Source organism: Podarcis raffonei, chromosome 13 (genome assembly GCF_027172205.1).
Source record: "Podarcis raffonei isolate rPodRaf1 chromosome 13, rPodRaf1.pri, whole genome shotgun sequence".
NCBI classification, from domain to species: Eukaryota; Metazoa; Chordata; class Lepidosauria; order Squamata; family Lacertidae; genus Podarcis; species Podarcis raffonei.
In genome coordinates, this window is record NC_070614.1 from 49,104,177 (window position 1) to 49,130,784 (window position 26,608).

Here is a 26,608-nt window from a genome sequence, read left to right on the forward strand (position 1 = left end):
TTTTTTTTGCCATTTGCAAAGTCAGGATAGATAAGGGGTATTGGATAAGTTTCTTATTCATTCTTTTTCCTTTGCACACTAGAGTGGAGTTAGTTGCTAACAATTAAATAGATGTCTGTTTCCGACAGGAACGTTATTTATTTATGTTGTTTTTTATTAGGATTTGTATCCTAATTTGTATCCTCCGAGGGCAGCAAAGACCAAGGGGTTTAAAACAGTGTCACTTAAAATCAAACAGAAACGCATTTAAAACATTTAAAAACAACTTAAAAAACCACCTAAAAACTAGCTGAAATACCTGTCTGTGTGATTGTGTGTGGAATGTGGCCCCCTAACTGCTTTCCAACAGGTGATGTAGCCCAAAAAGTTTCCTCACTCCTATGCTTGAGGCCCACACAGGTACATTACTTAAATAATTTTTCTTTAAAAACATGGTTAGAAATTAACATTCTCGGGAAGTGAAGCGGTGGGGGAGACTGCTTCCTCGTCCATATTGCCAGAAGTGGAATCTATTTGAAATGTGTTGCTTAGGGCTTGGTTATCTGCATATGCTTCTGATAAGGCTTAATTAAATTAAATTAAAATGTTTAAGGAAGATACATCCTTCGTGCAGGGAGGGGCCCAGGAGTTCTAATTTCTGTTCCTTCTGGTGCCAGATATGTCCTCTTTCTCAGCAATGGGTCACAAGGAGACAGGAAGCTGCATTGCACTGATCCATCTAACTTGGGGGCCGTGGCTGTCCAGGATTTCAGCAAGGAACATTCCCAGCTTTACTGGGAAATGGCATTAGGGACAGGTGTTCTGCACCCGAGCTACAAACCTGCACCTAGAACATGAAGGCAATAGGCTTCTCTTGCTTATGGGTAACGCACAGGTAGAGTGCCTCTGCTCCTGGAGGAACCGATTATTGCCATTGTGTTCAGCGGCTGATAAAGACGGTCCCTTTATCAGTAGGCAATGCCTCTGCCTTGTCGTATTATCTGCTAAGCGATTGGAAGGATGCTGCCAGGAGGGAAGGAGAGCTTAGCTGGGAGGGAGGTCCTGGGGGTCCTTACCTGGCCTGGCTGGTAGGAGACAGCTCAGTTTATCCCAGCAGTGCTGCCTGGAGGCTGGTGGGAGTCAGAGCCTGACATACTCCAGAATGACACAGGTGCTGTACCTTATACAGTGGTACCTCAGGTTAAGTACTTAATTCGTTCTGGAGGTCTGTTCTTAACCTGAAACTGTTCTTAACCTGGAGCACCACTTTAGCTAATGGGGCCTCCTGCTGCCGCCACACCGCCAGAGCACGATTTCTGTTCTCATCCTGAAGCAAAGTTCTTAACCCGAGGTACTATTTCTGGGTTAGTGGAGTCTGTAACCTGAAGCGTATGTAACCTGAAGCGTATGTAACCCGAGGTACCACTGTAGATCTTATTCTCCAGGTCGAGCCAACAGGTGCTCATGCATAGCTGTCAACTTTTCCCTTTTCTTGCGAGGAATCCTATTCGGAATAAGGGAATTTCCCTTAAAAAAAGGGAAACGTTGACAGCTATGTGCTCATGGCACCCAGGGCCTGTGGGAGTGGGCAGCCTTTTCACCCAGGGGGTTGAGACCCAGCCCTGGGGGAATGATACGCCTTAATAAGCCAAGGAAAGAGACAGAATGCCTTGCAGCACTGCTTTCGCCACCCTTTTTTGCCCCTCCATCTGCTTCACACGGCAGCTCCTGTAACAGAACCTGGCAGCCTGCCCTCCAACACACCGTTTCCAATCTACAGTGGTACCTCGGGTTAAGTACTTAATTCGTTCCGGAGGTCCGTTCTTAACCTGAAACTGTTCTTGACCTGAAGCACCACTTTAGCTAATGGGGCCTCCTGCTGCTGCCACGCTGCCGGAGCACAATTTCTGTTCTCATCCTGAAGCAAAGTTCTTAACCTGAAGCACTATTTCGGGGTTAGCGGAGTCTGTAACCTGAAGCGTATGTAACCCGAGATACCACTGTATTATACTGCCCACCCTGCTCCTCTTCTAGACTAGGCTAGACCTTCGCCTGCAAAAGCTCACGCCAGCTATGGCAAACTCATAAAGAGGGCCGTGCCAGATCAGATCCAAGACCTTTCAGTCTGGTCTGGCGTTCTGTTCCAAGAGTAGCCAGCCAAATGCCTGGGGAAAGCCCACAAGAGGAGTTGAGCCCAGTCTGTCTGAGGGTGTTTCCAGATGACTCGTTTACCGAGCATTTAACCTGATCTGTTTGCAGGGAGACTAGAAGGCAGTTGGCCATTTAAAAAGCACTCATGATTTGTTTGTGGGGAGGTGAGGCAACTCTGTCAAAGCAAGCTACCTCACAACCACCAGTACGTTGCAAAAAGCCCAATATTTTGGGGAGGTGGAGGGTTTGTTTTTGCACAAGACCGCCTAATGCGCTATAATTGCACAACCTGAATTTGCCAGAATCCCATCCCCAAACAGAGACAATCTGGAAGAGCCCAAAGTTTTATTGGTTGTCATGGTATCATGGGGTGTGGGTGTTGTTAGGGGAGGGGTAGTACCTCTGCGGGGGGAAACACACACACATTGTGCTCCTTCTGGGGTAGTTTGTCCACCTTTGCACTCATCTCTCTCTTTTGGCTCCTGGAAGCTGCCAGCATGCGACAGCGGCCACAGCCCGGGAAACAGCTACAACTAGCCAGCTAAATCAGATGAGGACAGCTGATGGGTCTCAAACCCTCGGTGAGTTAGGGACTTCCTCTGCATGTGAAGGCAAGTTCTGGCAGACTGAATGGATGAGAGCAAGAGTAGGCCCCAGAAGGCACTTTCTACATGTGCTGTAGAGGGGAAAGGGGGCAGATGGAAAGGTAGCTCATCTAGGAGAAGGAAAACTAATTCTAAACCTCTGCTGCCTTGTGGGATATCTTCACGTGTATACCCTACACAAATCCAGTGCGGAGACCCTAAGGCAGTTGAATGGCGCCTTGTACTCCTTCCTGCAACTCTTGCAGCCAAGCTGGTGCCAAATGTCTTGCTCTGCTTTCCTTTGGACCACATCAGCGAGGCTGAGAGGGGAGTCTTGTCGTCTTTGCAGCCCAGGACCTCCAGACACACTGCCTAGACTTGCGTATTGGGGAGGTCGCCGCTAATGAAACGGTTTGACTTCACCCCCAGAGGCACACTCCATTGTCTCTCGAGACATACAGATGCCAACAACAACATGCCAACTCGTTCACATCTCGCTCAGGCAGACGCACAACTGAAAATCCACAGTGGTCTTTTTTTTAGAAAATAAATTGTTTATTACGAAATTATAACATGGATGTCCCCCACCCAACACCGATTATGCCTTAGCTCCCTAGAATAAAATTGTCCTGGCTATAGAAAGTCCCTTTGTGGTATCAGGAAAGGAGGGCTTTGTCCAGAGGTCAGAGGCCAGATCTCGTCCTCCGCCCTCGCTGCGATCTCCACGCCTTTTCCTGGGAGCCCATGCAGGGGTGCTGGTGGTGAGGTCAGAAGCCCTGCCCTGGCTGGGGGGGCTGCAAGTTGAATGAGAGGTAAATCCATGCTGGCAAGACTGGATTGTTAGGGTCCAGGTAGGGAGGGAGTTTGGTACCAAAGGATTCTGGGAGAAAATGAATGCATAGAGTTATTTTGTACAGGAGAAGGGGGAAAGAAAAGAACGGAAACCAAAAACAGAATAAACACGGCACAGGTAACAGCAAAATGAAGAGAAAACAATGTGAATTACAGAGGGGACCAAAACAAAACCAACCCAAAGCAACCCATAACATTTTTGTTTAAAGGCTGAACAAATGACAAAGTAGCATAATGGAAAGGGAATCGAGGACGTCTAAAGGAACAGAGTAAGGAATGGTGGAAGCTGGAAGTGCAAAGTAGCTGAAGAAGGGAAAAGAAGAATCCGAAATAAAATCAAAGTAATTTAAACATGAAAGATTTGGGGAGCGGGAAAACCGCGAGAGAATGAAAGATGCACTCAAAGAATAATTGGGGTGGCTAACCTGTGGCCCTGCAGATGTTGCACAACCACAGCCCCCCCCCATCATCCCTGACCGCCGGCCATGCCGGGTGGGACTGATGTGACTCAGAAACATCTGGAAGGCCACAGACCAGCCGCCCCGGCCTACAGGGAGGCGACGCAAACAAAGACAGGAGATGTCTAGACGACAAGCTGAAACCGAGAGCGAACCAAAAGGGAGAAAGCAACAAGCAACACGACAGGGACGGAGAGGACTGGAGGGCCGCGCTGTTCTGTGGATGTGACCCCTCCCCGGTTCGAAGTCCCTCAGGTTGGAGGTGGCCCTTCTGGGGTGCCGTAGAGCTCAGCCAGTGTTCGGAAGAGTGGCCCCCATTCTTCCAGGTACTCATACCCTCCGGCGTCACTGTCGCCCGCGCACGAGGACCCCGGGGAGCTGAGGGAGCCGGCCGAGGAGCCCTGTCCCTCATAGCCGTACACCTGGATGGAGTCGTAGGGGGGGACGGAGGGGTCGGCGTCCACTTCGCTCAGGCGGGCCGCCAGGAAGCTGGCCACGTCGTGGGGCTGCGGGGGCAGGCGGGCCGGCAAGGAGGGCGGGAAGTGCAGGCGGGGAAGCACGTCCCGCCGGAAGAGGCGGCGCTGCTGAGGCGGCGGAGGGGCAGCGTCGGGGTTCTGCAGGGCGGCCATGTCGAAGGCCTCCGTGTCCTCTTCGCCCCCGCCCTCGTCGTCGTAGGTGATGATGTTCTCGCGGACGTCCTCTTCTTCGAAAGGCAGCAGCGCCGCCTGCTTCTGCCTCCGGAGGGCGACAAACAGCAGCACCAGGGCTGGATGCAGGGAGGCGGGTGGCAGGTGCGGGCAGAAAGAAGCAGGGGAAGAAGAAGAAGAAGAAGTGTTTGGATTTGATATCCCGCTTTATCACTACCCGAAGGAGTCTCAAAGCGGCTAACATTCTCCTTTCCCTTCCTCCCCCACAACAAACACTCTGTGAGGTGAGTGGGGCTGAGAGACTTCAAAGAAGTGTGACTAGCCCAAGGTCACCCAGCAGCTGCATGTGGAGGAGCGGACACGCGAACCCAGTTCACCAGATTACGAGTCCACCGCTCTAACCACTACACCAGACTGGGTCTCTGGGGAGAAGGACAGGCGTTAGCAAGGCACAACAAACAGCAGGGCTTTCACCACCACACACCCCCATATGCCTTGTTGGATGCTTCTTGTGGAATCAGAAGGACATAATACAATAAGAGCCTTCCCAGGCCAGGCCAATGGCCCCTCGAGTCCAACATCTTGTTTTCACAGCGGCCGGAAACCCGCAAGCAGGACCTGAGTGCAACAGAGCTGTTCTCCACTCCATCTTCAGTGGAGGTGGAAAAGGCTCATTCTCAAAAGTCCACCCTCCATAATTAAAACAACACAACAAGATGGAAGAAGTAAAAAAATATTGAGATCACACATGGGTGAAGGGGAGTGGGGGGGTATAGGAGAACTTATAAAAATTTCTAATAGAATATTTCTAATTGCGCTGCATTTATATACAGCAAAGGGAAGCCTATAGCAATTAGGTATATTTTAATTTAGTCAATGATGTAATAGGCTTATGTTACAAAATGAATATGGATTTTGAATTTGATGTTTGTAATTCTTTTTTCGGTTTTGGAATAAAGTTTTAAAAAGAAGAAGTCCACCCTCCATGTTTCTAGAGGTCCTCTGCTCAGTTTTGACTCCCCTCCTTGGCGCCCAACCTCTGCTCTCAGATCTTTTCGGTGACTCTTTCTGAGCTCGTGATCTGCAAGGCCCACATTCTTGGAATACCATAACAGTGGCTCACTCTACTGCTTTGCTCTTGACCCCAGGACTCTGTCTCAACCCCTGGCACTGTTAACAGAAGCCCACGTTCACATTTCAAGCTGTTGGTTTTTGTTGTTGTTGTCCGAGATCCATCCTTAGATAAACATTAGAGATTTAGATAAACAGCCTCTTCCTAGTTTTGAAACTTGATCTCCAGGAATCATTGATTCCACTCATTCTGAAAATCTACCCCTGCCCTGTCTGGGTTTTCGGTGAGGATGGACAAATCGTCCAACTGCAGTTACTCATTTTTTAAAAAAACACTCTTAAATTCACTTCTCCACATTTCTGCAGTAAATTGCAATTTTTAAAAATCCTTGGGAAAATTTGTTCTAGCACAGATCTCCCATGATTACGCTCCTGCACGCAGTTTTAGCTAAGATGCAAAATTTCGCAAGCAATTTCCCCCTAACACAATGCATTTCTGTACGTAATTTGCAGTAACGTTTCTACGCACACTTCCTGCTAACATAAACATGCTTGCACCAGTTGTTTGTTTGGCAAACTGCATCACAAAATTCTGAAACGCGTGAACTCTGAAGTTTAGCTATGTTTCGGTTTGCGTATTGGTGCAGAAGTGTGAATTGCCGATCTTCTCACTGGAGTGCGGAAAGAATCAAATTCCTACCCCCTCCCCAGTTCGCAGCCCCCATTTCTGCCGCCTGAGTGCAGCCCCTGTTCTTTCTCACCAAGCAAAGTGCCCACACAGGCGAGGATGGCTAGAAGGGCACCCGTGCTGAGGCCTGCCGGGGAGCCCAGGGCCTCGGCCCCGCAGGAGTGCATGGCCCCATCGCGCCGACACCGGCAGATGCTGACGGTCAGGGTGGGGGAGCCTGTGCGGGTGGGAGAGCCCCCGTCCACCAGTTCCAGCGGCACCAGCAGGGACCCGCCTTGTGTGGGCAGGCGGGCGGCACGAAGTAGCAAGGAGGCAGAGTTATCTGGGGAGGGAGAAGATGAAAGGCGGTTAGGGGAACAAACTTATAGACCGCAGCATAAGGCGGTGTAAGGCACACACACACACACACACACACACACACACACACACAGAGAGAGCTCTGAAAATCATAATATCAACAAACCCTTCAAAACAGTAAGGCCGCCCTACAAACATCAGAAACAAAGCAATTTTCTCAGCTATAAAATTGATATTCCATAAATGATTGGGGTACCCCTTGGGGAAAGCACTCCTAAACAAAAATGGATTCAGTAGGCACCTAAGCATCCTGGCACTAGGCGATGGTCTTATTTCAGCTGGTAATTGATCCCAGAGAGCTGGAGCTGCAACACTAAAAGCCTAGTTTGTACTACAGGCTAAGCACACAACTCTCTGCAACTCCCCATCTGAGAAGCGCAGTAGCTAGGCAGTGGGGTCCCTCGGATATATTGGTCTTGAGTTAGAACCACAGAATTGTAGAGTTCGAGGGGTCCCCAGGGGTCATCTAGTCCAGCCCCCTGCAGTGCAGGAACCGCAGTCAAGTTGCTCAGGGCTTTAAATGCCAAAAGGCAAACCTTGAACTGCATCCGTGTTGGCAGCCTGTGCGGCAGAGGTGTCGATGGGATGCCCTGGGTCAACCTAGCTGCTGTATCCTGTGCCAGCTGCCCCTCCCAGGGGAAGCCCCATATAGAGACCACGTTGTGGAAATCCAGGCTTGAGGTTCTCAGCGCCAAAGTCACGGCAGCCAAGCTATGTCAGTCGAGGAGCAGCTGCAACCAAATGTGGTCAAAGGCACTCCTAGACTTTGGCTAATGAAACAATCTATGGTCTTCGAAGCTGTGTGTCAAGGTTATCATTTCCCTTTGTTGTTATGGTATGTTTTCTGCGTGTTTTCATATTGCAGACTGCCCTGTGGTCCTCGGACGAAAGGTGGTACAGAAATTCAATTAGCGACAAACAACAACCGTAACAGCCACTGGTGCCAGCTGTGCCTTGAGTGACAAAGATGGATCCAGCAGCAGCCCCAGGCTATGTACCTGTTCCTTCCTTTACTGTCCGCAACAGGTAACTGAACTACGCTCTGGACGTGGGCAGCACTTGCACACAGGACCTCTGTCTTTCCAGGGTTTAAGCTCTGTTTGTTGGCACTCATCCAGCCCTCCACTGTGGCCAGATGGTGGTTCAGAGCCTGCCTGGCCATTCTCAATTCAGAGGCTACATACTGTAGGTACCAATCGCCTGAGGAGCATTCCTAAGGGTTTCATATGCTAAGTAGCATTAGGGGGGAAAGAGTGCCCCACAGCACCCCAAAACATAGATGCCAAGGCTGAGGAGCATTTTCTCCAATGCTACTCTCCGGTGATGATCCTGCAGGAACCGCTGTAAAGCAGTGCCCCCAACACCCATCCTACAGAGAGGACGCCACGGTTGATGGTGTGTCAAAAGCCACAGAGAGATCAAGCAAAAGAAGCAAGGTTGCCGTTGTGGAGTCCCCTTTTCCCTCTCCTGGAAGAGCTCAAGGCCAATTCAGACCTGAAACCGTTCTGAAATGAGTCGAGATCCGTGGTTCCCAAACCACCCTCCTCCTTGGTTCCATAAACTCATGCCCAATGTCCCCTGCCCTACAAAAAGCACCACTCAGAATAGCAGTCGGCACGACCCACTAAGGAAGATAATAACACAATAAAATTAAACAGTAACGATTCATTGCACATGTATTCAAAATCCAATTAAAACTATTTAGTTTAATTAATTCAGCAAAGTTGATGAACTCGATCCAGGGATACCAGCGTTTCAAGGTCTGATTGTCATTTACACGTCCAGCTGCCGCCACCACCAACCAGCCCCCCAGCCCTTGCCTCTTAGCGCCCCCCCCAGGTTATCCCACTACCTCCCAGGCCACTGGACAAGATGACCAGCTTTATCTGAGATTGCCTACCAACCGCCTGGGACGTTTGAGAAAGCCACACCTGAGAGCAATTCCTCACCCTTGTTGTCTCGCACAGTGACGTTCGGGTCCCTGGCCCCAAGCGGGGAGCGGATTATGATGCGGCTCACGTTCCCGTCCTCGTCTCGATCCACCACTCGGATCAGCTGCACCAACTAGCGGGAGAAGGGGAAAGGAAAGGGGTGAAGGAGCCAAGCTGCGGCCTCCTCGCCTAGCTCCATTCCTCCCCCCGCCCCGTTTTATTTATTAACATTCTTACATTACATTGGTAAACATTGTCATATTACATTACAGAGCTTATTATAATATATTTTCCAACATGTATACCGAGATTATATACAAACTTTATATACCTGGAAAAAAAGAAAAGAAAAGCAAAGGGAAAAAACAAAGGCAAACCCCCCCCCAAATCATATACGTACCAACACATTGGACTTCCTGTCTATCCCGTTGTATATTCCTTTTTCAACAAATGAATGTACTCATATTATTGTATATTTCTTTTACATTTTATCTAATACATTCCTATAACAATATGTGCCGCCTAGCTCCACCCCAATAGCCAAACCGGTGGGCGTTATTACCCGTAGCAGGTCCTAGGTAGCACTTACGTGGCCGGGGGCGGCATTGTCACAGACAAAGGGCTCGTAGCTGTGCTCCAGCTGGGGCGGGTTGTCGTTGACGTCCAGAATCTGGATGGCCACTTGGACGTGGGAGGCCTGTGTGGGGCTGTCTGGGGGCAAGAGCGGGGGGATGGGGAGCAGTCCACAGGCCACACACAGCGTGAGGCGGCCGAGGAAAAGCCACGCGGGACATGCCGGGAATGGAATGCAGGCGACACGGAGGGACACGCAACAGGCAATTCACCAACACCCCCAAATTAAAAAATGTTAAAGTTGCAAAGGGGGAAAGCCGTACAGATCAGCAGCCCCAGGCCAGGGCAGTTCCATGTGACCAGTGTGCATACGAAGCCATAGGATTAGACGCAGTCCACGTCAGAGAGATTACAGCAGGCAAAGAGGGGGCATAGGAGCGCATGCGAGGCGGACCATAAGGTGGGGTAGTTAGGAGGTTACACAAAAATGAACACAAGGCAGGTACACAGAAATTGGCACCCATGCGAATACAGCATTTTAGATCGCGCGCACACACACAGCCCCATAAGATCCAAGGAGAGGGAGGGGCCAGCGCATGGTGTGCCGCGTTTACACGGGGGGTAAGGAGATGCACGCGATCAAGCAGCCACATTGCGCCCGGCGTATACAACCATGCAAAAACAAGGGAGCCAGTGAGGTGCGCAGGCCACAGAATTGGAATGCAGAGGAGTGCGTCGCCGCCACGCCAGATGTGCACGGTGATCACGACAAGTAAGGAGCCACACGGGACAAAGATGGCAGAAAAGAGCAAAGTGCGTGAGGCAGGTGGCGCAAAGAGGAAGTGCATCCCGAGCAGAAAGCCGCATGCAAAACGATGCACAGAGAGAGAAAGAGAGCGAGAGAGACAATGAGTAAATATTTGCCCATTGGGAAATAGGCGTATATATTGCACACTGTGGAATAAAAGCATTGGTTGCGGTGTCTGTTGACAGGGGGGAATCGGACCCGCAAATGAATACCCCAAGCCCTGCCACCACATCCCAGAGCCACCCACCTGGCCCTCCCCAAACCCACCCGTCCCTTACCAAGTTCTGTTGCCACCACGGTCATGTTATGCCAGGGCAAGAGCTCCCGGTCGAGCGGCACAGAGGTCAGGATCGTCCCGTCCTGAGGGTTGATGCTGAAATAGCGCTCGGGGTCCGTGTGCGGAAGGATGGAGTATCTAGAAGATGGGGGGGAACCTGGGGCATCAGGTTGTCGTGGCAACCAGGTACAAATGGAGCAACTGTAACTTTCACACACAAGGCAGGCAGATGCTAATCCGCACAGTCCCCACCCCACCCCTGCTCCTGCGGCCCCCCGCTTGCCGTTACCGGATGGCGCTGCTGGGGGAGTCGAGGTCCACGGCTGTCACCTTGCCCAGTAGGGTCCCCGGGGGGCTGTTCTCGTAGACGGCGAGGTGGTAGTCGGAGCGGGAGAAGGCCGGGGGCTCGTCGGCGTCCTCCACCGTGATGCGGACGGTGGCCATGTCCTTGAAGGGGCCTTTGCGGATGTACTGGGGGTCAATGAGCGTGTTGGTGGCTTCCACACGGAAGGTGTACGAGTGGCGCGATTCGAAGTCGAGGGGCTGCGGGAGGGTTTGGGCAAGTTAGAGGGGGAACCGGAGGGAAAGAGGGATGGGAGCTCTATGGGACTGGGAGACGGCAATGGGGATGCTTGTGGAAGTGGAATAGTGAAGGTCAGGGTCACTTCTTAGCGTGGGTCAGGGAAATAAGAAAAGCAGGCCGTGAAGCTACAACTAAGGTGCAAGGCTGGAAGCCTCTGTCAGTCGTCTACTGAGTATTCAGTATTGCTCAGTCCAGGCTGACAGTTTAGCAGCCATATCTAGCCAGTTCCAGGTCTCATCAATCCCACTTTCCTGAGCATCCTGTTGGTGACCACATTTGCTGGGACATTAGGACTTATTCCACTGCTTTAAAGGACATCAGAACATAAAAGTCGTCTGCTGGCTCAGGACTGCAATACCTCAAGGACCACCTCTTTCCATATGAACCTGCCCGGACCCTGAGATCACCTTCTGAGGCCCTTCTTCATGTGTCTCCGCCTCGGGAGGTCCAGAGGGTGGCAACATGAGAACGGGGCCTTCTCTGCAGTGGCTCCCCATCTGTGGAATGCTCTCCCCAGCAAAGTTCGCCTGGCGCCTTCATTATACACCTTTAGGCACCAGGCAAAAACCTTCCTTTCTAACCAGGCCTTTGGTTGACCTGATTGACATAATCTACCCTTTTAAAATGTGGCTCTTTTGCGGGGGGCATTATTGTTCTTATTTTGATTTTATATATTGGGATCTTTTCTGTGAACTGCCCTGAGACCTCTGGGAATAGGGTGGTATAAAAATTCAATAGATAAAATCATCATCAGTGGTCTTCCCCTCCATGAACTTGTTGAATCCTTCAGAACCCACAGCTCCCATCTTTTGCTGCCTGCGGGGCAAATGGAGGGGGTGGTCCCTGGGAGGGAGGAAGGAGGATCAGAGCCCCCCTAATTCCAAGGTACCCCCAGAATGGGGGCGCCTCCACCAACCTTTTTCACTGTGATGATCCCATCCTGCCCCAGCGCATCGGTGTGGATAGCGAAGGCTTCGGCCCCGTCGCCTCCGTCCAGAATGCTGTAGGCCAGCAGAGCATTCTCCCCTTCGTCGGGGTCGTGCGCTCGCAACCGCCCCACGGCAGAGCCGGGAGGTGCAGTCTCTACCACGGAAAACTGGTAGGAGCCTGGGGGATGGGAAGGAAGTGCAGGGAAACAGGCGTGTGTATGCGAGAGAATGGGCGGCAGCCAACAAAGCAAGGACTTTTGGCTAACCAGCAGAATCTCCCCACTCCTCTTCCTGTATGTCCCCCTAAATCAATCTATCTATCTATCATTAAATTTTCTGTTTTACAGTTTAAAATACTCATTTAAACATCCTTAAAACATCAATGACTTCCCTTCTTCTCTTTCCACGGTTCATTTTGCATATCATAAATCCCTGCCTATTTTACGGAAACTAAACCATTCACTATCCCATTATTACATCCATCAAAACTTACTCACACAGTTGAATTTATCTTAATGCTGCCAAAGTTTTCAAGTGTGCACAATTTGCCCCCATATATTCAATAAACATTTCCCAGTCTTCCCTAAATGCATGTTCTTCTTGTTCTCTTATTCTATATGTTAAGTCTGCAAGCTGCGCATATTCTGTCAGCTTAAGTTGCCACTCTTCTTTAGCTGGGAACTCACTCATTTTCCATTTTTGGGCTAACAAAACACAGGCCGCAGTGGTAGCATGCATAAATAACCTTTTTTGACACCTGGGAATCTCAGTCTGAATTATCCCCATCAAAAAGGACTCTGGTGTTTTGTTTTTGGAAAAGTACTTTTAAACATTTTTTTCAATTCATTATGGATCATTTCCCAATACTCTTTTACCCTTTTACAAGTCCACCACATGTGAAAGAACGTTCCCTCAACCTCTTTGCATCTCCAGCACCCTATATCCTAAGGGCTGCCCGTACCTTTCAGCGTGAATGTGGGGACAGGAGACAGAGGGGGATTTCTGCTGCATGAGCATAAATCCTTGCACTAGCAGAAGCAGGCTGTGTACACAGCCCACATTGAAAGCACATCCCTCCCTGCCTCAGAGGATCCTGGTAACTGTAATTTACTTCCCACAGAGCAGCATTTACCAGTACCCTTAAAATACAGTTCCCAGGATTTTGTGTGTGTGTGCATGTGCTTTAAATGCACAGTGTGTACACAGCAATTCTCTGTTAAAGACTACCAAATCATAGAGTCATGGAATCATAGAATTGTAGGGACCCCCAGGGGCCATCTAGTCCAACCCCCTGCAATGCAGGCATCTCAACTAAAGCATCCATGACAGATAGACGGTCCTGTATACCTGAAGAAGTGTCTCCACCCCCATCATCCAGCCCGGACACTGAGGTCCAGCGCTGAGGGCCTTCTGGCAGTTCCCTCGCTGCGAGAAGTGAGGTTACAGGGAACCAGGCAGAGGGCCTTTTCGGTGGTGATGCCTGCGCTGTGGAACGCCCTCCCAGCAGATGTCAAGGCAATAAACTACTATTTTACCTTTAAAAGACAACTGAAGGCAGCCCTGTTTGGGGAAGTTTTTAATGTCTGATGCTGTGTTGTTTTTAATATTCAGTTGGAAGCCGCCCAGAGTGGCTGGGGAAACCCAGCCAGATGGGTGGAGTACAAATAAATTATTATTATTATTATTATTATTATTATTATTATTATTATTATTATTGCCATCCAAGCTCTGCTTGAAAACCTCCAAGGAAGAAGAGTCCACAACCTCCCAAGGGAGACCGTTCCGCTGTCAAACAGCTCTTATTGACAGAAAGCACTTCCTGATGTTGAGTCGGAATGTCCTTTCCTGTCACTTGAATTCATTGCTTCAATGTGCCGCCTCTGACTTGAGTCATTTTAACCCCACCTCCCACCCCCATCTACACACTACAAAGTGGCAGCCACTGATTCAGACTGTGTTAAGCACACACTGTACCCTGAAAGCACATTCGAAGCACGTTCCCCTCCCTCAAAGAATTACGGGCAGTGTAGTTTACCCCTCACTGAGTCACACTTCCCAGCAGCCCTTGACAAACTACAGCACCCAGAATTCTTTGAGGGGAATGTGCTTCGAATGTGCTTTAAAGGTACAGTGTGTGCACCCTTGCTGTGCTCCAAGCAGCCCCGCTCAGTCCTCTGCCCCACTAAACTGGGACTACGTGAGAAGCAGGAAAGGGTGAGTGGACTACCATGAACAGACCGGCCGGATTTCATTATTCAAGAAACGTCGTCTCCTTTCCTGATCTTCCTTCTCCCCTACGACTTCACACATCATGAATATGAAAAGAAGACATTGCAACATCCTGCATTAATTCATAATCACGCTCTTAAAACATTTACAGTATTTGTTCGCCTGTTACATATTTTTCAACAATTGTTAGCGTCAAGGATAACGTAACGTCTGAGGATGTCGCAGGTTTCCTTGTGAGTGCATGAGCTGCGTTTCTTTGCAGTTTTGTGTGTGGTTACATTAAAAACGTTTAATATGCTAGGCTCTGAGGCTAAACCGTAAACAAAACATCCAATTAGATTGCAAAACCTGTCCCAGAAACATCTTGCCTCTCCTTAACAAAGTTAAGAACCAAGCAAGACAATTTTGCTGGTAGACAGCTCAGATCCAACGTTTTCGTTTAGCAAGACCTTAGTTCTGAGCTATCTGGCGGCTCAAATCTAGCAAACTAACATGGAAACGAGTAGCAAAAGTGGCTAGGGAGCTAGGAATTGTTGCTTTCTTTTGTAGGTTTTGCTTTGCTTTACTTTGCAAACTCAGATCCAATCCCAGCGTTCTGTTAAAATCTGAAGTTTCTGGTCAGCCTCTAAAATCCTCTGTTCCCCCAATACAGTGGTACCTCGGGTTAAGTACTTAATTCGTTCCGGAGGTCCATTCTTAACCTGAAACTGTTCTTAACCTGAAGCACCACTTTAGTCAATGGGGCCTCCTGCTGCCACCGCGCCGCCGGAGCACGATTTCTGTTCTCATCCTGAAGCAAAGTTCTTAACCTGAATCACTATTTCTGGGTTAGAAGAGCCTGCAACCTGAAGCGTATGTAACCCGAGGTACCACTGTAAAGTGGCAGGCATGTCCTGTCCACAGCCTCTCTGCCCTGCACATGAAAATATGGTCACATCCATAGAAAGAACCAAGGTCAGATGCTGACTACCCCTTCCCAACTTACTTTGAGGGAAGCGAGGCGGGTTATCGTTGACGTCGCTCAATGTGACAGTGACGGTCGTGCTTCCTGAGAGACCCCCAGCGTGCCCCCCCATGTCCTTGGCCTGAACCACGACAAGGAATTCTTGCTGGGTTTCCCGGTCCATGTTGGGGGTCGCTGTCCGGATCACACCTAAAACGCAGAAGGAAGAAGGAGAAGTATCAGAGAGAGAGTGGCAAAAGGAGCAGTGGGTGAAGGACCAGGATAGATAGATAGATAGACAGACAGACAGATGATAGATTCCCACCCTGCAAATTTCCCTTCCATCATCTCAATTAGCTCCACCTAAAGGGAAGGAAGTGTTATGTATTCAGTGGTCTGTGTTTGCCTGAGCTTGAGTCTGGACTAAGGATTCTGAGCTCCCGTGTTCTAATTCGATACATGTTGTCCAATCGCAGAACATTACAGGATTTGGGCCTCTGACATTGGTCCTTCAACTCTGAGTCGTGATTTGCAGTTTGGAAGTTTAGACAGCCAATCACATTGGGAGTGGGAGTGGCCCAGGCTTTCAGAAATGTATATAGGCAGTTGCTTTGCCTCTGTTTCCCAGCAATGTACGTTCAATAAAGGTTCTTGCTGTTATCACTGTGTCTTGCCTTGTTGGAACCCACCTAGACTTCACTGGCGACGAGGATGGGATGCTAGGCTAGGTATGCAGCCCTGGCTAACTTCCACAAGCTGAAATCACCGCTGAGCTGAAATGGCTGACTGCAGCCACAAGGCAGATCACACAGAGCGGATGTCATGGGCACCCAGGGCCACTCACCTACACTTCAGGAAGAGACAGGTGAAGCCAAGCAGGGCTGGTCAGAGTCATTGGATAGAGGCATGAATGTATGGATGAATGTAAAGACAGGTGGCCGACCCAGCAGATTCAGAGGTTGTTGTTCACATGACTATGAAGCTGGACAAACGGATGGAGGGTTTGGTTGATGAAATGAGTCACTGGTGGTTGGATAGACTTGCAGAGAAGAAGGGGGCAACTCAGAGGCTGCATGACAGCACCTTTAAACCTCCCCTATGGCACACACACACACACAGGCTTGGATTTGAGGGCCTGTCTATGAGCCCCTCCAGATTTTGGAGAGGGCCGTGTTGCAGGTGTGCTCTGCAATGCATCACTGATGCAATAATAGTGCCTTAGTAAAGGATTTATACTAGACTGTCCACGCATCATCCTATGTTATTCTGCGATGCTTCCCCAATGTTAACCACGTTATTTCTTTTTAGAGGGGAGCTCCTGTGCAGCAACACGACAAAAAGGAAGTAGAAAACCAAAGCCAGTAATAGGGCATTGGTGGTATGTAAAGCTACAGGATTTCGGCAGGATGTTACAGGGCATGCACTGGTTGGAGGCGAGGCAGGGCGTCAACCCAAAATATTAGAACATCTGTAAGGGGCTCTATCATTCCCAAGCGTTAAAACTTGGCCTATTGCAGCCTTTCCCTACCTGGCAGCCTCCAGATATGGAGGGCATGGTTGTGCAGTTCAAAACATCTGGAGGATGCCCAGTTGAGAAAGGGTGGGCTATTAATAACCAGTTGTTCCAAAATGCAAGGAAGGGAGTGTCACACTCCCCGCTGAAGAAGCTTTCTCCATCATCAGCTCTGATGACCATCTCTGTGATTCCAAGCCAATCTGCCATTCCCATAGCTGTCAACTTACAGATTTGAAAATAAGGGACCAGCAGCCTCGAAAATAAAGGATCAGCAGCCAAAATAAGGGATTTTCCGGGCACAGGTATGTTCAATTCAACTTCTGAGCCCCTCTGAGCCAAAGGCAGAAAGCCCAGCCAGCAGCCAAATGAAGCCTCATCAATAAGGGACAGCAGTGGGACATGGCACTGGGATAAAGGGACTGTCCCGCCAAATAAGGGACACTTGACAGCTATGCATTCCACGGCAAATCACAAATCCGCCCACTTGCCCCAGTCCCCAAGAGCGCACAACAATGGCCTCTTGCCGCATTCTTCCCTTCGCAATGGGGCGACACTGGTACCATCGCCCTCCCACCCCCAAACCTGCCCCCCTCCTCCCCGTTGTGTACCCGTCTGGGGGTCGACGGAGAAGAATGGCAACCCCTCGAGTACCGTATAGACCAGCCTGGCACTGTTCCCGTAGGCAGGGTCGTCCGCATCGTGGGCCGTCACCTGAATCACGGACGTACCTGGAGAAACGGGGCAGATTAACAGAAAAAAGAAAAACCAAACACACACAGGTTATTGAGGATGCTGGTTGCGAGAGTACGCAGGTCAGAGTTCAAGAAGGGTCTTGTTGGCACAGAGACGTAGTTTCCGTCTTGGCCATAGTGCTGCTATTTTGTTGGAGGCCTGTCAAAAAGAGCAAAGTCGTAAGGCGTTTGAAAAGCAGGAACCTGGCACAGTTGAGAATTCACCCAAAAAACACTGAAAGCCATCTTAGGTACCATAAATAAGTTTTTTAAAAAATATAAAAATAAGGAAGACCACCTGCACTACCTGCCAGGGTTACATTTTAAAAATTGCTCACAAGAGCCCCCCAGGGAGGCAAACAGCATCTTAAAACAGCCATAAAAATCCAACATGTATTCTCCATTAAGAGCAAACTGTAAAATGCCAAAATAACAATATAAAAAAGCAGCATCTCCAAACGGAATGCTAGATGAGAACTGCTCCAAGCCTCTTCACAAGAGTCCTGCTTGCAGACACAAAGCTCTGGCAGGCTGCAGCGTGGTTGCTGTCATTCCCAATCCCGCAACCCTGAAAAGTTACTATTAAATCATCAAATGTACCTGTCTCCACCCTCCTCCCAAAGTACTCACCCATAAAGGGAGGCTCCCTGCTGTGTCTCTGTATGATTCACCACCCTGGCCATGTCTCATTCTACTCAGCCTCCGCAGGGGAATAGGTAATTTCGGCTGTGAGCCAGCATGGGGTGTGACTCAAGCCTTCAATCAGGCCCAATAAAGAGGCACAGGCTGTGCACACACTTTGCCTTCAAAGCCCATTCTTTCCCCTCAAAGAATTCTGGGAGCCGCAGCTCACCCCTCACAGAACTACAGTTCCCAGCAACCCTTAAGAAACTACAGTGCCCAGAATTCTTTGGGGGAAAGAATGTCCTTCAGAAGTGCTTTAAAGGAACAGCATGTACGCAGCCATAGTGGATTTGCTTGCCCTGAGAAGAGGCTTCATCAGGTTCCTCAAACGCGGCCCTCCAGATGTTTTTGGCCTACAACTCCCATGATCCCTAGCTAGCAGGACCAGTGGTCAGGGATGATGGGAATTGTAGTCTCAAAACATCTGGAGGGCAAGTTTGAGGAAGCCTGGGCTACACGTTACCTCCCTTTGTGAGTCGCAGGCCTCGTCTGCCTCCAGTTAGGAGGCTTTCTGAGATCAACAACTCCTGCAGAAACACAGAGGGGGTAGATTTATCTGAGGCTGGGCAGTTTGTCCACTTAACATACGAAATGTCAACATGCACTTCTGACTTTTGATTTGGAAGAGAAGTGGAACATGGGAACTCATGGACCTCCAAGGACGCTGAATGATGGAAGATTCAGGATATACAGTCGTACCTCGGGTTACAGATGCTTCAGGTTACAGACTCCACTAACCCAGAAATAGTACCTCGGGTTAAGAACTTTGCTTCAGGATGAGAACAGAAATTGTGCTCTGGCGGCACGGCGGCAGCAGGAGGCCCCATAAGTTAAAGTGGTGCTTCAGGTTAAGAACAGTTTCAGGTTAAGAACGGACTTCCGGAACGAATTGAGTACTTAACCCAAGGTACCATTCTGGAGCGCTGTACGCATCTTGAGCAGAATGAAACCCGCATCTGTGCGTGTCGCAATTCGCCGCTTCTGCGCATGCGCGTGACGTCATCTTGAGCGTCTGCGCATGCGCAAGCGGTGAAACCCAGAAGTAACCCGTTCCGTTACTTCTGGGTCACCACAGAACGCAACCTGAAAACGTTCAACCTGAAGCATATTTAACCCGACGTATGACTGTATAAAAGAAAGGACTTCTTCGTGCAGCATTGAACTATGGAACTCTCTCCCACAGGAAGCAATGATGGCCACCAACTCAGGCTTTCAAAGATGGCCACCAACTCAGGCTTTAAAAGAGGATTGGGCAATTCATGGAGGAGAGGGCTATCAAGGGCTACCAGCCTCAGGGAGGGTCAGGCCCTGCAGGACTTTGGTGGGCATGGTGTGCAACAGGAAATCTAGCATATCAGTGGTAGGATAATGTCATGTGAGGAGTGCAACCCGGCTTCAAGCTTGGTTCTGATTTGAATCATCATCTGGGGATGCCAATCACACACTTAAAAGCACACGGGGCCAACCCAAGATATTTGGGTGGCTCAGGTGGCCATCTAGAATAGCTCCCGCAATTTCATCTCAAACTCTTCTCCTGTGTTCTCTGTGAGCCTGGAGCAGGAGGAATTGGAGCACCCAGCAAAATGGGCAATCTCCCCCCATAATGTGCCCCCCTCCCGGAAGAAACAGGAAGGGGAGGAATTGGGCTGAGACTTTGCCGGCTCCTCTTCCCTCCTCCAGTTTCCTTCATATGGACATAAGAACTACTTTGCTGGACTAGGCCCACATCCTGTTCTCACAGTGGCCAACCAGATGTCTGTGGGAAACATGCAAGCAAGATTCGGGCGCAACAGCCCTCTCCCGTCCCATGGCTCCCCTCCTCTCTTGTGTGGGGAAGCAAGAAGACAATAAAAGGAGGGGTCCAGACACGGACATGTTCCAGATGCAGGAAGATGCAAGAGGCAACAGCGTATGGTCTGCCATATTTACACAAGGCCAACCCCATACCTGTGGGAAGCTACCACACAATGGCGTTGAGCTGTTCATGTTCTTATGTCCAGCCCAGAGGGTGAGGTGACCCTGCCTGTGAGCTTCCTCTTCCTCCTTATTCTCTGTGTTGCCCCTTGTAGGACTCAGGAAGGACTTATGCTCTGCGTTATTATACCAGTTCATGGCTTCTCCCAAGGAATTCTGGGAACTTTGGTTTGCTCAGAGTCAGGAGAGTCGTTAGAAGACTCTCTCCCCCATAAGCAACACTTCCCAGAGTGGTTTACCAATCTCAAGGCCTCTTCCCAAGGAACTCTGGGAATTGTAGTTCTGTGAGGGGAATAAGCGCCTCCTAACAGCTCTCGGCACTCTTAACAAACTGCAGCACCCAGAATTCTCTGGGGGAAGCTAGGGCTGCTTAAAGCAGCATCACAACACTTTAGGGCGTGGAGGAGGCCTTAATATTGGCTCTGCCTCCTGTTGTTTTCCATGCCTTCTGCCCTTCCAGCCCAAAGAGTGCCAGCTGCAGAAGGTTGGGAGATGGGGAGAAGAAAGGAAAGGTCCCAGCTGAGAGCTGGGAGGGTCGACCTCTTCCTGTGTGAGACAAGGGTTAAGATCTACTTGTGAGAGAGGACATTGCATTCGCCTTCCTCTTTTTTCCGTTTCTGTTTTCGTTTAAATTTGGTGGGGGGGGTTATTGCATTAGGAAAAGGCTCAATAAAATCTTATCAAAAAGGGTATTCTGCAAAGGGTCAGCTAAGGGTGATTCCTCCACCAGCCAGGCCACTGGACTCACCCACGTTGCTCATTTCGGGCACAGTAGCGTGGTAAGGGCCATGGAGGAAGACCGGCGGGTTGTCGTTAATGTCTTGGACTTTGATGATGAACTCAGACGGTGGCTCCAGAGGCCGGTTAGAGGCCCGGTCCACAGCCTGGGCCAGCAACGTATACTGGGATTTCTCCTCCCGGTCCAAGGTTTTGGTGACGTGGATGTTGCCCGTTTTCTCGTCGATCACGAAGACCGTGCCGGCCCCCTCTCCGGTCAAGACGTACTTGATGCGGCCCTCGCCCCGGTCCACATCGGTGTGAAGCTGTCAGAGGAAAACGAGAGTAGAGACATGGAACTCAGTAAAAAAATTTAAATCCATAACCCTAACACAGCCTTTGCCAACCATGAGTTTTGGAGCGCAGCCCCCTAAACGCAGCTGAGGCTAATGGGAGCCGAATTAATCATAGAACTGTAGCGCTGGAAGGGACTTGGAGGGTCATCTAGTCTAACCCCCTGCAACGGGGGAATCTCAACTAGATCTCAACATACACGACAGATGGGCTGCTGGGAGTTGTAGCCCAAAACCTCCCAAGGGCACCAGGGTGGTGAACGCTGTCCTAATATAACAGATTGGGTGGTGGTGGTGGGAGCAGCGGCAATGAAACCGCTGGCGGTGATTGGCTGAACTGCCCTAATGCCAAGCATTCCCTGGCTACCATTGGTTGATTTATTTCAATCAAAGTGATGGGCTGGGCAGGTGGCCAAGGTTACTAAAGCTACTTTCACACCTTATGTTAAAAGTGCTATAATAAAACTTTATACCAGCCGTGGCTTTCCCCAAAGAATCCTGTGTGCTGAAAGTTGTTCGGAAGACCTCTTATTCCTCTCCCGAGGCTAGTTTCCCAGAGTGGCGTAACCACCAATCTCTCTACCTGGGAACTCTGGGAATTGTAGTACCTGTAACTGCCTACAATTCCCATAATTCCTTGGGGGAAGCCACGCCTGTTTAAAATGGTATCATAACACTTTGACAGTTTGGAGGTGGCCTAACCAGCAAGACTGCTTTTTCATGTACAATAATCCAGTGTTCAGGGTACAATATATCTTGTGTGCCCACATCTTCAAGTGCGAGAATCTTGCCTTGCGCCAGCTCCTATCCCCTCCGCTGACCAACTTGCTCATTTATTACTGTACTGCGCTTTGAGGCTGATAAATGCAGCGTGTCTAAATTAGTTCACAGCTCAGGTGCCATTCGAGCCAGGGACATCTTGACTGAAAGCCAGTCAGAAATGAATATTATATTGTTTCTGCATCCTGTGTGCAATAAATGGCTTTCAGTCTGGTTGTCTGGGGAAAATTTTGTGTGTGTGTTTTTTTGGTTTTTTTAGACATCATTTTCCCTGAGTCTGTTCCAGAAAGCTATTGTGCAGATGAGAATTCTGAAAAAAAAGGCCTGAGAGCTTGCTTCCAAGCGCAAAACTCCGCAATATTGGGGTGGGCTGTTAGGGCCTAGGGAAGGAGGGTCCAGGAATGAGGGAGAGAGGAGAAGGGCTGAGGCAGGAGCCTGAAAGGAGGAATAATAGTAGTAGTAGTAGTAGTAGTAGTAGTAATAATAATAATAATAATAATAATAATTTATTTATATCCCGCCCTCCTTAGCCGAAGCCGGGCTCAGAGCGGCTAACAACAGTAAAAGTAACACAGTTTACATAAAATCATGATCAATAATTGAAATACATTCTAAAATCAATTCATTCTAAAATCAATTCAGAATAAAACCTCAAGGGGTTTAGCCAGGAGGAGTGGGGGACCTGTGGCCCTCCAAAGGTTGCCTGCAACTCCAGATCTCATCATCCCTGACCACTGGACATGCTGTCCTGACGGGATCTGGGTCCTAGCAAAATCTGCAGGGCCGCAGATTCCTCATTCGTGGCCACAAGTCTCTGTCAGAAGTTCAAAGCACTGCCGGAAATAGCGCTGCGGGAAATCTTATTGCATTCCCACCTTTTCTCCAAAGACCTCAAGGTAGCATCCATACGTCTCCCCCTCTTCATTCCCCCCCCCAATAACCCTGTGGGATGGATTAGGCAGAGAGATAGCGACTGGCCCAAAGTGGACTTCATGGCTGAGGAGGAATTTGAACCCAGGTCCAGCGCTCTAACCACTACTCCACACTGTCTCCCTCGCTCGGCACTTTGAAAGCGGCATTGCAGGCACTTCCAGTCAGCTGATCCACTGTGCCCAGAAAACATCCTTTGGGCTGAGTCTTACCTGCCCCACACATAAATGATGTAGGGCAGGTAGCTTGGCTGAACCGGCCTTGCAAACCATGTCGCAAGGTCTGGTGGGCCCACCAATTAGGATCCATCCCTTTGCAGAAGTTGGGGTTGCACCCCCTAGGTCCAGGCTGCCCCTCGTTGCCTCCTCAGCCCTCCACGCCGGCCAGCGTGGGGCCCAGCCGTCCTGCCGCTCACCCTCCCAATGAGGACGGGCTCCGGTCCGGCGTACTCCTCGATGACGAAGAACTGGTTCCAGACCCAGCTGCGACGGGACCTCATCAGTGGGCGCTCCCAGCGCTGAGACACGTTCCCCCGCAGAGACCCGGCTCTGGCACCCTGGCTGGGCGGCATGAGGCGGCCTGCACAGCCGCAGCCTCCCAACCAGGCCAGCAGGAGCTGGAGGAAACTGGCCATCGCTCAGCCCCGCAGTTCAGTCCTCCTGCAGCGGGGGGCGCTGCTCATCTGCGTTGCCCATAAGGAACAGCTACCCCATCTGGGTGGATCTAGGTGCATGGGGGGCAAGGTGGGGGGAGAGAGAAGGGGAGAGAGAGAGAGGGAGAGAAAGACTAGATATCATTGCCAGCCAGGTGCATCCTTCCAATCACGTACATTGCCACCCACCCCTGTCCAGAATAAATGGCTGATTCATGCAGATAATCCATAAAGAACACCGTTCCTCTTCCTTTCTCCAATTCCCATCCAATTGTGCCAGAGTTATTTATTTATTACGGCATTTGCAACCCCCTTCCCTTCCAAGGAGCCCTTGGGGGTGTATTCACTTCTGTCTTGAGTGGGGGTCAGCCTAAGGCAGTTTTCCTCAACCTCGGCCCTCCAGATGTTTTTGGCCTACAAGTCCCATGATCCCTAGCTAGCAGGACCAGTGGTCAGGGATGATGGGAATTGTAGTCTCAAAACATCTCCAGGGCCGAGGTTGAGGAAGCCTGGCCTAAGGGGTGGCAACCAGCTCAAGGTCACCCCACAAGGTCAGATCCCCAGGTCTACCAACTGCAACCTATGGGTCAGAGATATCCAAAATCCTTCCCGGCCTTCTGAAAAGAACCAGACACCAGATCTACGAAAGATAACTGGTAACAGGTAGACCAGGAGACACATCCACACTTGGCCAAGCACTGTCCCCAAATGGACTATAGGTCTTCCCATTGCAACCCATGAGCAAGACCTAGCCCAAATCCCTCCTAGCCTCCCGGATCCCTTCCCAAGGCAAGCTGGCCAACGTTGCCCGCAGTCCTACAGGACTTCTGCAGAGAACTGCCCTCCGGCTGGATCTAACCAATGGGCATAGCTGTCAACGTTTCCCTTTTTTTAAGGGAAATTCCCTTATTCCGAATGGGATTCCTCGCAAGAAAAGGGAAAAGTTGACAGCTATGCCAATGGGCTCCAAACTGGAATTTTTTGGGAGAACCGTCTGTCAGGGATTCGAACCCTGGTCTCGCAGGTCTTGGTCCAACACTCTAAGCCCTACAGCACACTGCCTCTCTTCAGGGAAGGGCAAAGCCAAGGCAAGGGAGCCGCCTGGGCCACACTCTGCACGTCTTCGGGTCCACACTGCGCTGCCACCGCCCGACGCAGCAAACGATCGAGTCGAGAGGCAATCTTTGGGCTGGCGCTCCACTGCGGATGCTGCTCGGCTGGCGCGTGAGCTGAGAACCTCATCCCAGCATCCTCTGTTCTTATTGATTTGCAATATTTGCGGACCACCTCCTAGCTAGGATTCTGTGGGCGGTTTAAAACAGGACTGGGGAAACCTGTGGCCCTCTAGATTTTGTGACTAGTATGGCTCACCATCAGGGAACGATGGGAACCGGAGTGCCACAACATTTGGAAGGCCGTGGGTTCCCCACCTCTCGGTTCACAGTAAACATTAAAATTATATGAAGGCAGAAATGGGAAATCTAAGAACAAAACCAGTATCACAGGTGCGTGCGGGTTCTTCGGCTCAACCCTTGGTTTCCTAAACTACTCCACAGGTGAAACTCAGCTGCTTCTGGCGGCGGAGAGGAGGAAAAGGCTCATTTAATGGAGACAGATTTACCTATTATGCGTACCAGAAGGCCAGTTCAGCACTGGGTAAATCGGTCCCACTGGAGGTTATACTACTTATGTGTGACGACGGAGACGGGTCGTGGCTCAGTGACAGAGCATTTGCTCTGCATGCAGAAGGTTGCAGGTTCAATCCTAGCATCTCCAGGTAGAGAGAGGCTGAAACCCTAGAGAACGGCTGCCAGTCAGTGCAGGCAAGCCTGGCCCAGTTGCCCTGACTCAGCATAAGGCAGCTTCCTAGGTACTACTCCTTCTGACCTAGGACCTCAAACTCTGGGTCTTTCTTTGCCTAGGGTGTCAGCCTGCCACAAATCATAGAATCGTACAGTTGGAAGAAAAGCCCACTGCCTTCTGAGCTAGCTGAACAGCACTTATTCCTAACGTTTAAGTCGCAACCTAGTCCTCCTAGCTTCAGGATCCTGGGTGACGTAAGCTGTACTCGTGAAAGTTACATCCACCGACAAGGGTGTCAGCCTAAACACAGTTCTGGGGTCTGACTCAGGAACGGGAAAGAATGAATGGGGAGGAAGAGGGCCGGCCCTATCATTGGGCAGAGAAAGGAGACCGCCTCAGGGGGCAGGTGCGGAGGGCCTCCACCTCTGCTTCCTAGAGCTTCCTTCCGAAGGCCCCCCTCCGCGTTGCTCTCTGTTGGAGGACCAAGCTGTGCAGGCGACATGGGCCAGCCCAGCATCCCTAAAACAGTCTGCTGCCTTCGGGTTGTCAGGAGGATGCTATTTCCGTTGCTGGCACTGAAGTTAGCTCAGCTGGAGTGGGGAGGGGCGCCATCTTGTCCTTTGCCTCAGGCAGCAAAAGGGCTTGGACCAGCCCTGAGGTCAATGAGGGCCCCTAGGTCAAGAAGAAGAGGCCGCAGCTCAGCGGGAGAACATCTGCTTTGCAGGCAGGCGGTCCCAGGTTCAAGTCCCGGTGTCCCCAGGTACGGCTGGGAGAGTCCTGCCTGGAACCCTGAAGAACTGCTGCCCAGTTTGTTTAGGCAATACAGTGGTACCTCAGGTTATGAACTTAATTTGTTCCGGAGGTTTGTTCTTAACCTGAAGCACCACTTTAGCTAAAGGGGCCTCCCGCTGCCGCCACGCCGCTGGAGCACAATTTCTGTTCTCATCCTGAAGCAAAGTTCTTAACCTGAGGTAATATTTCTGCGTTAGCAGAGTCTTTAACCTGAAGTGCCTGTAACCTGAAGCGTACGTAACCCAAGGTACCACTGTAGAGCCATTTTGTTGCTCGGGTCTGTGGGGTTCGCTCTTCTTTCCCGCCTGGGGAAGCCCCGAATCATTCACAAAGCAGCCCTTGGGTGCAGCCATCTTTCCACACCCACAAAACCACTAGGGCCTCTTCGTGGAGTTCCTAGTTGCCCACCATCCAGAGTCTACCACCCGCACGTGTACCCCCGATGTGAAATGTTCCGACCATCCGCGCATCTCCAAGCTCATTTTTCCTCCATGCACCCACCCCTTTCCCCCTTCCTCCTCTCCCCACACGTCCCTCTTTAAACCACCCATCCATCTCCTGCAGCACCCGCCCACTATTCATCCATCCGTCCACAGAGATCTTCAAATATGCCCAT

The 26,608-nt window shown here is 50.4% G+C and overlaps 1 protein-coding gene across 4 annotated transcripts in view; it reads right to left on the bottom strand.

Moving 5' to 3' along the window:
• Positions 1–3,220: 3,220 nt before the first annotated feature.
• Positions 3,221–26,608, bottom strand: part of CDH24 (cadherin 24) — a 32,949-nt gene continuing 9,561 nt past the window's right edge. For 2 of the 4 annotated variants that reach the window (XM_053361338.1, XM_053361339.1), the window contains exons 2-12: positions 23,161–23,468; positions 20,714–21,008; positions 17,185–17,304; positions 15,103–15,270; positions 11,876–12,066; positions 10,666–10,919; positions 10,378–10,514; positions 9,308–9,429; positions 8,737–8,851; positions 6,504–6,752; positions 3,221–4,790 (exon numbers count right to left, since the gene is read on the bottom strand). In XM_053361338.1, the coding sequence (XP_053217313.1) occupies positions 4,276–4,790; positions 6,504–6,752; positions 8,737–8,851; positions 9,308–9,429; positions 10,378–10,514; positions 10,666–10,919; positions 11,876–12,066; positions 15,103–15,270; positions 17,185–17,304; positions 20,714–21,008; positions 23,161–23,379 (2,385 nt within the window). In that variant the 5' untranslated portion in view covers positions 23,380–23,468 and the 3' untranslated portion in view covers positions 3,221–4,275. Of the gene's footprint in view, positions 4,791–6,503; positions 6,753–8,736; positions 8,852–9,307; positions 9,430–10,377; positions 10,515–10,665; positions 10,920–11,875; positions 12,067–15,102; positions 15,271–15,385; positions 16,173–17,184; positions 17,305–20,713; positions 21,009–23,160; positions 23,469–26,608 lie in introns of those variants that run through there. The other 2 variants (XM_053361341.1, XM_053361340.1) reach the window with 2 other exon arrangements.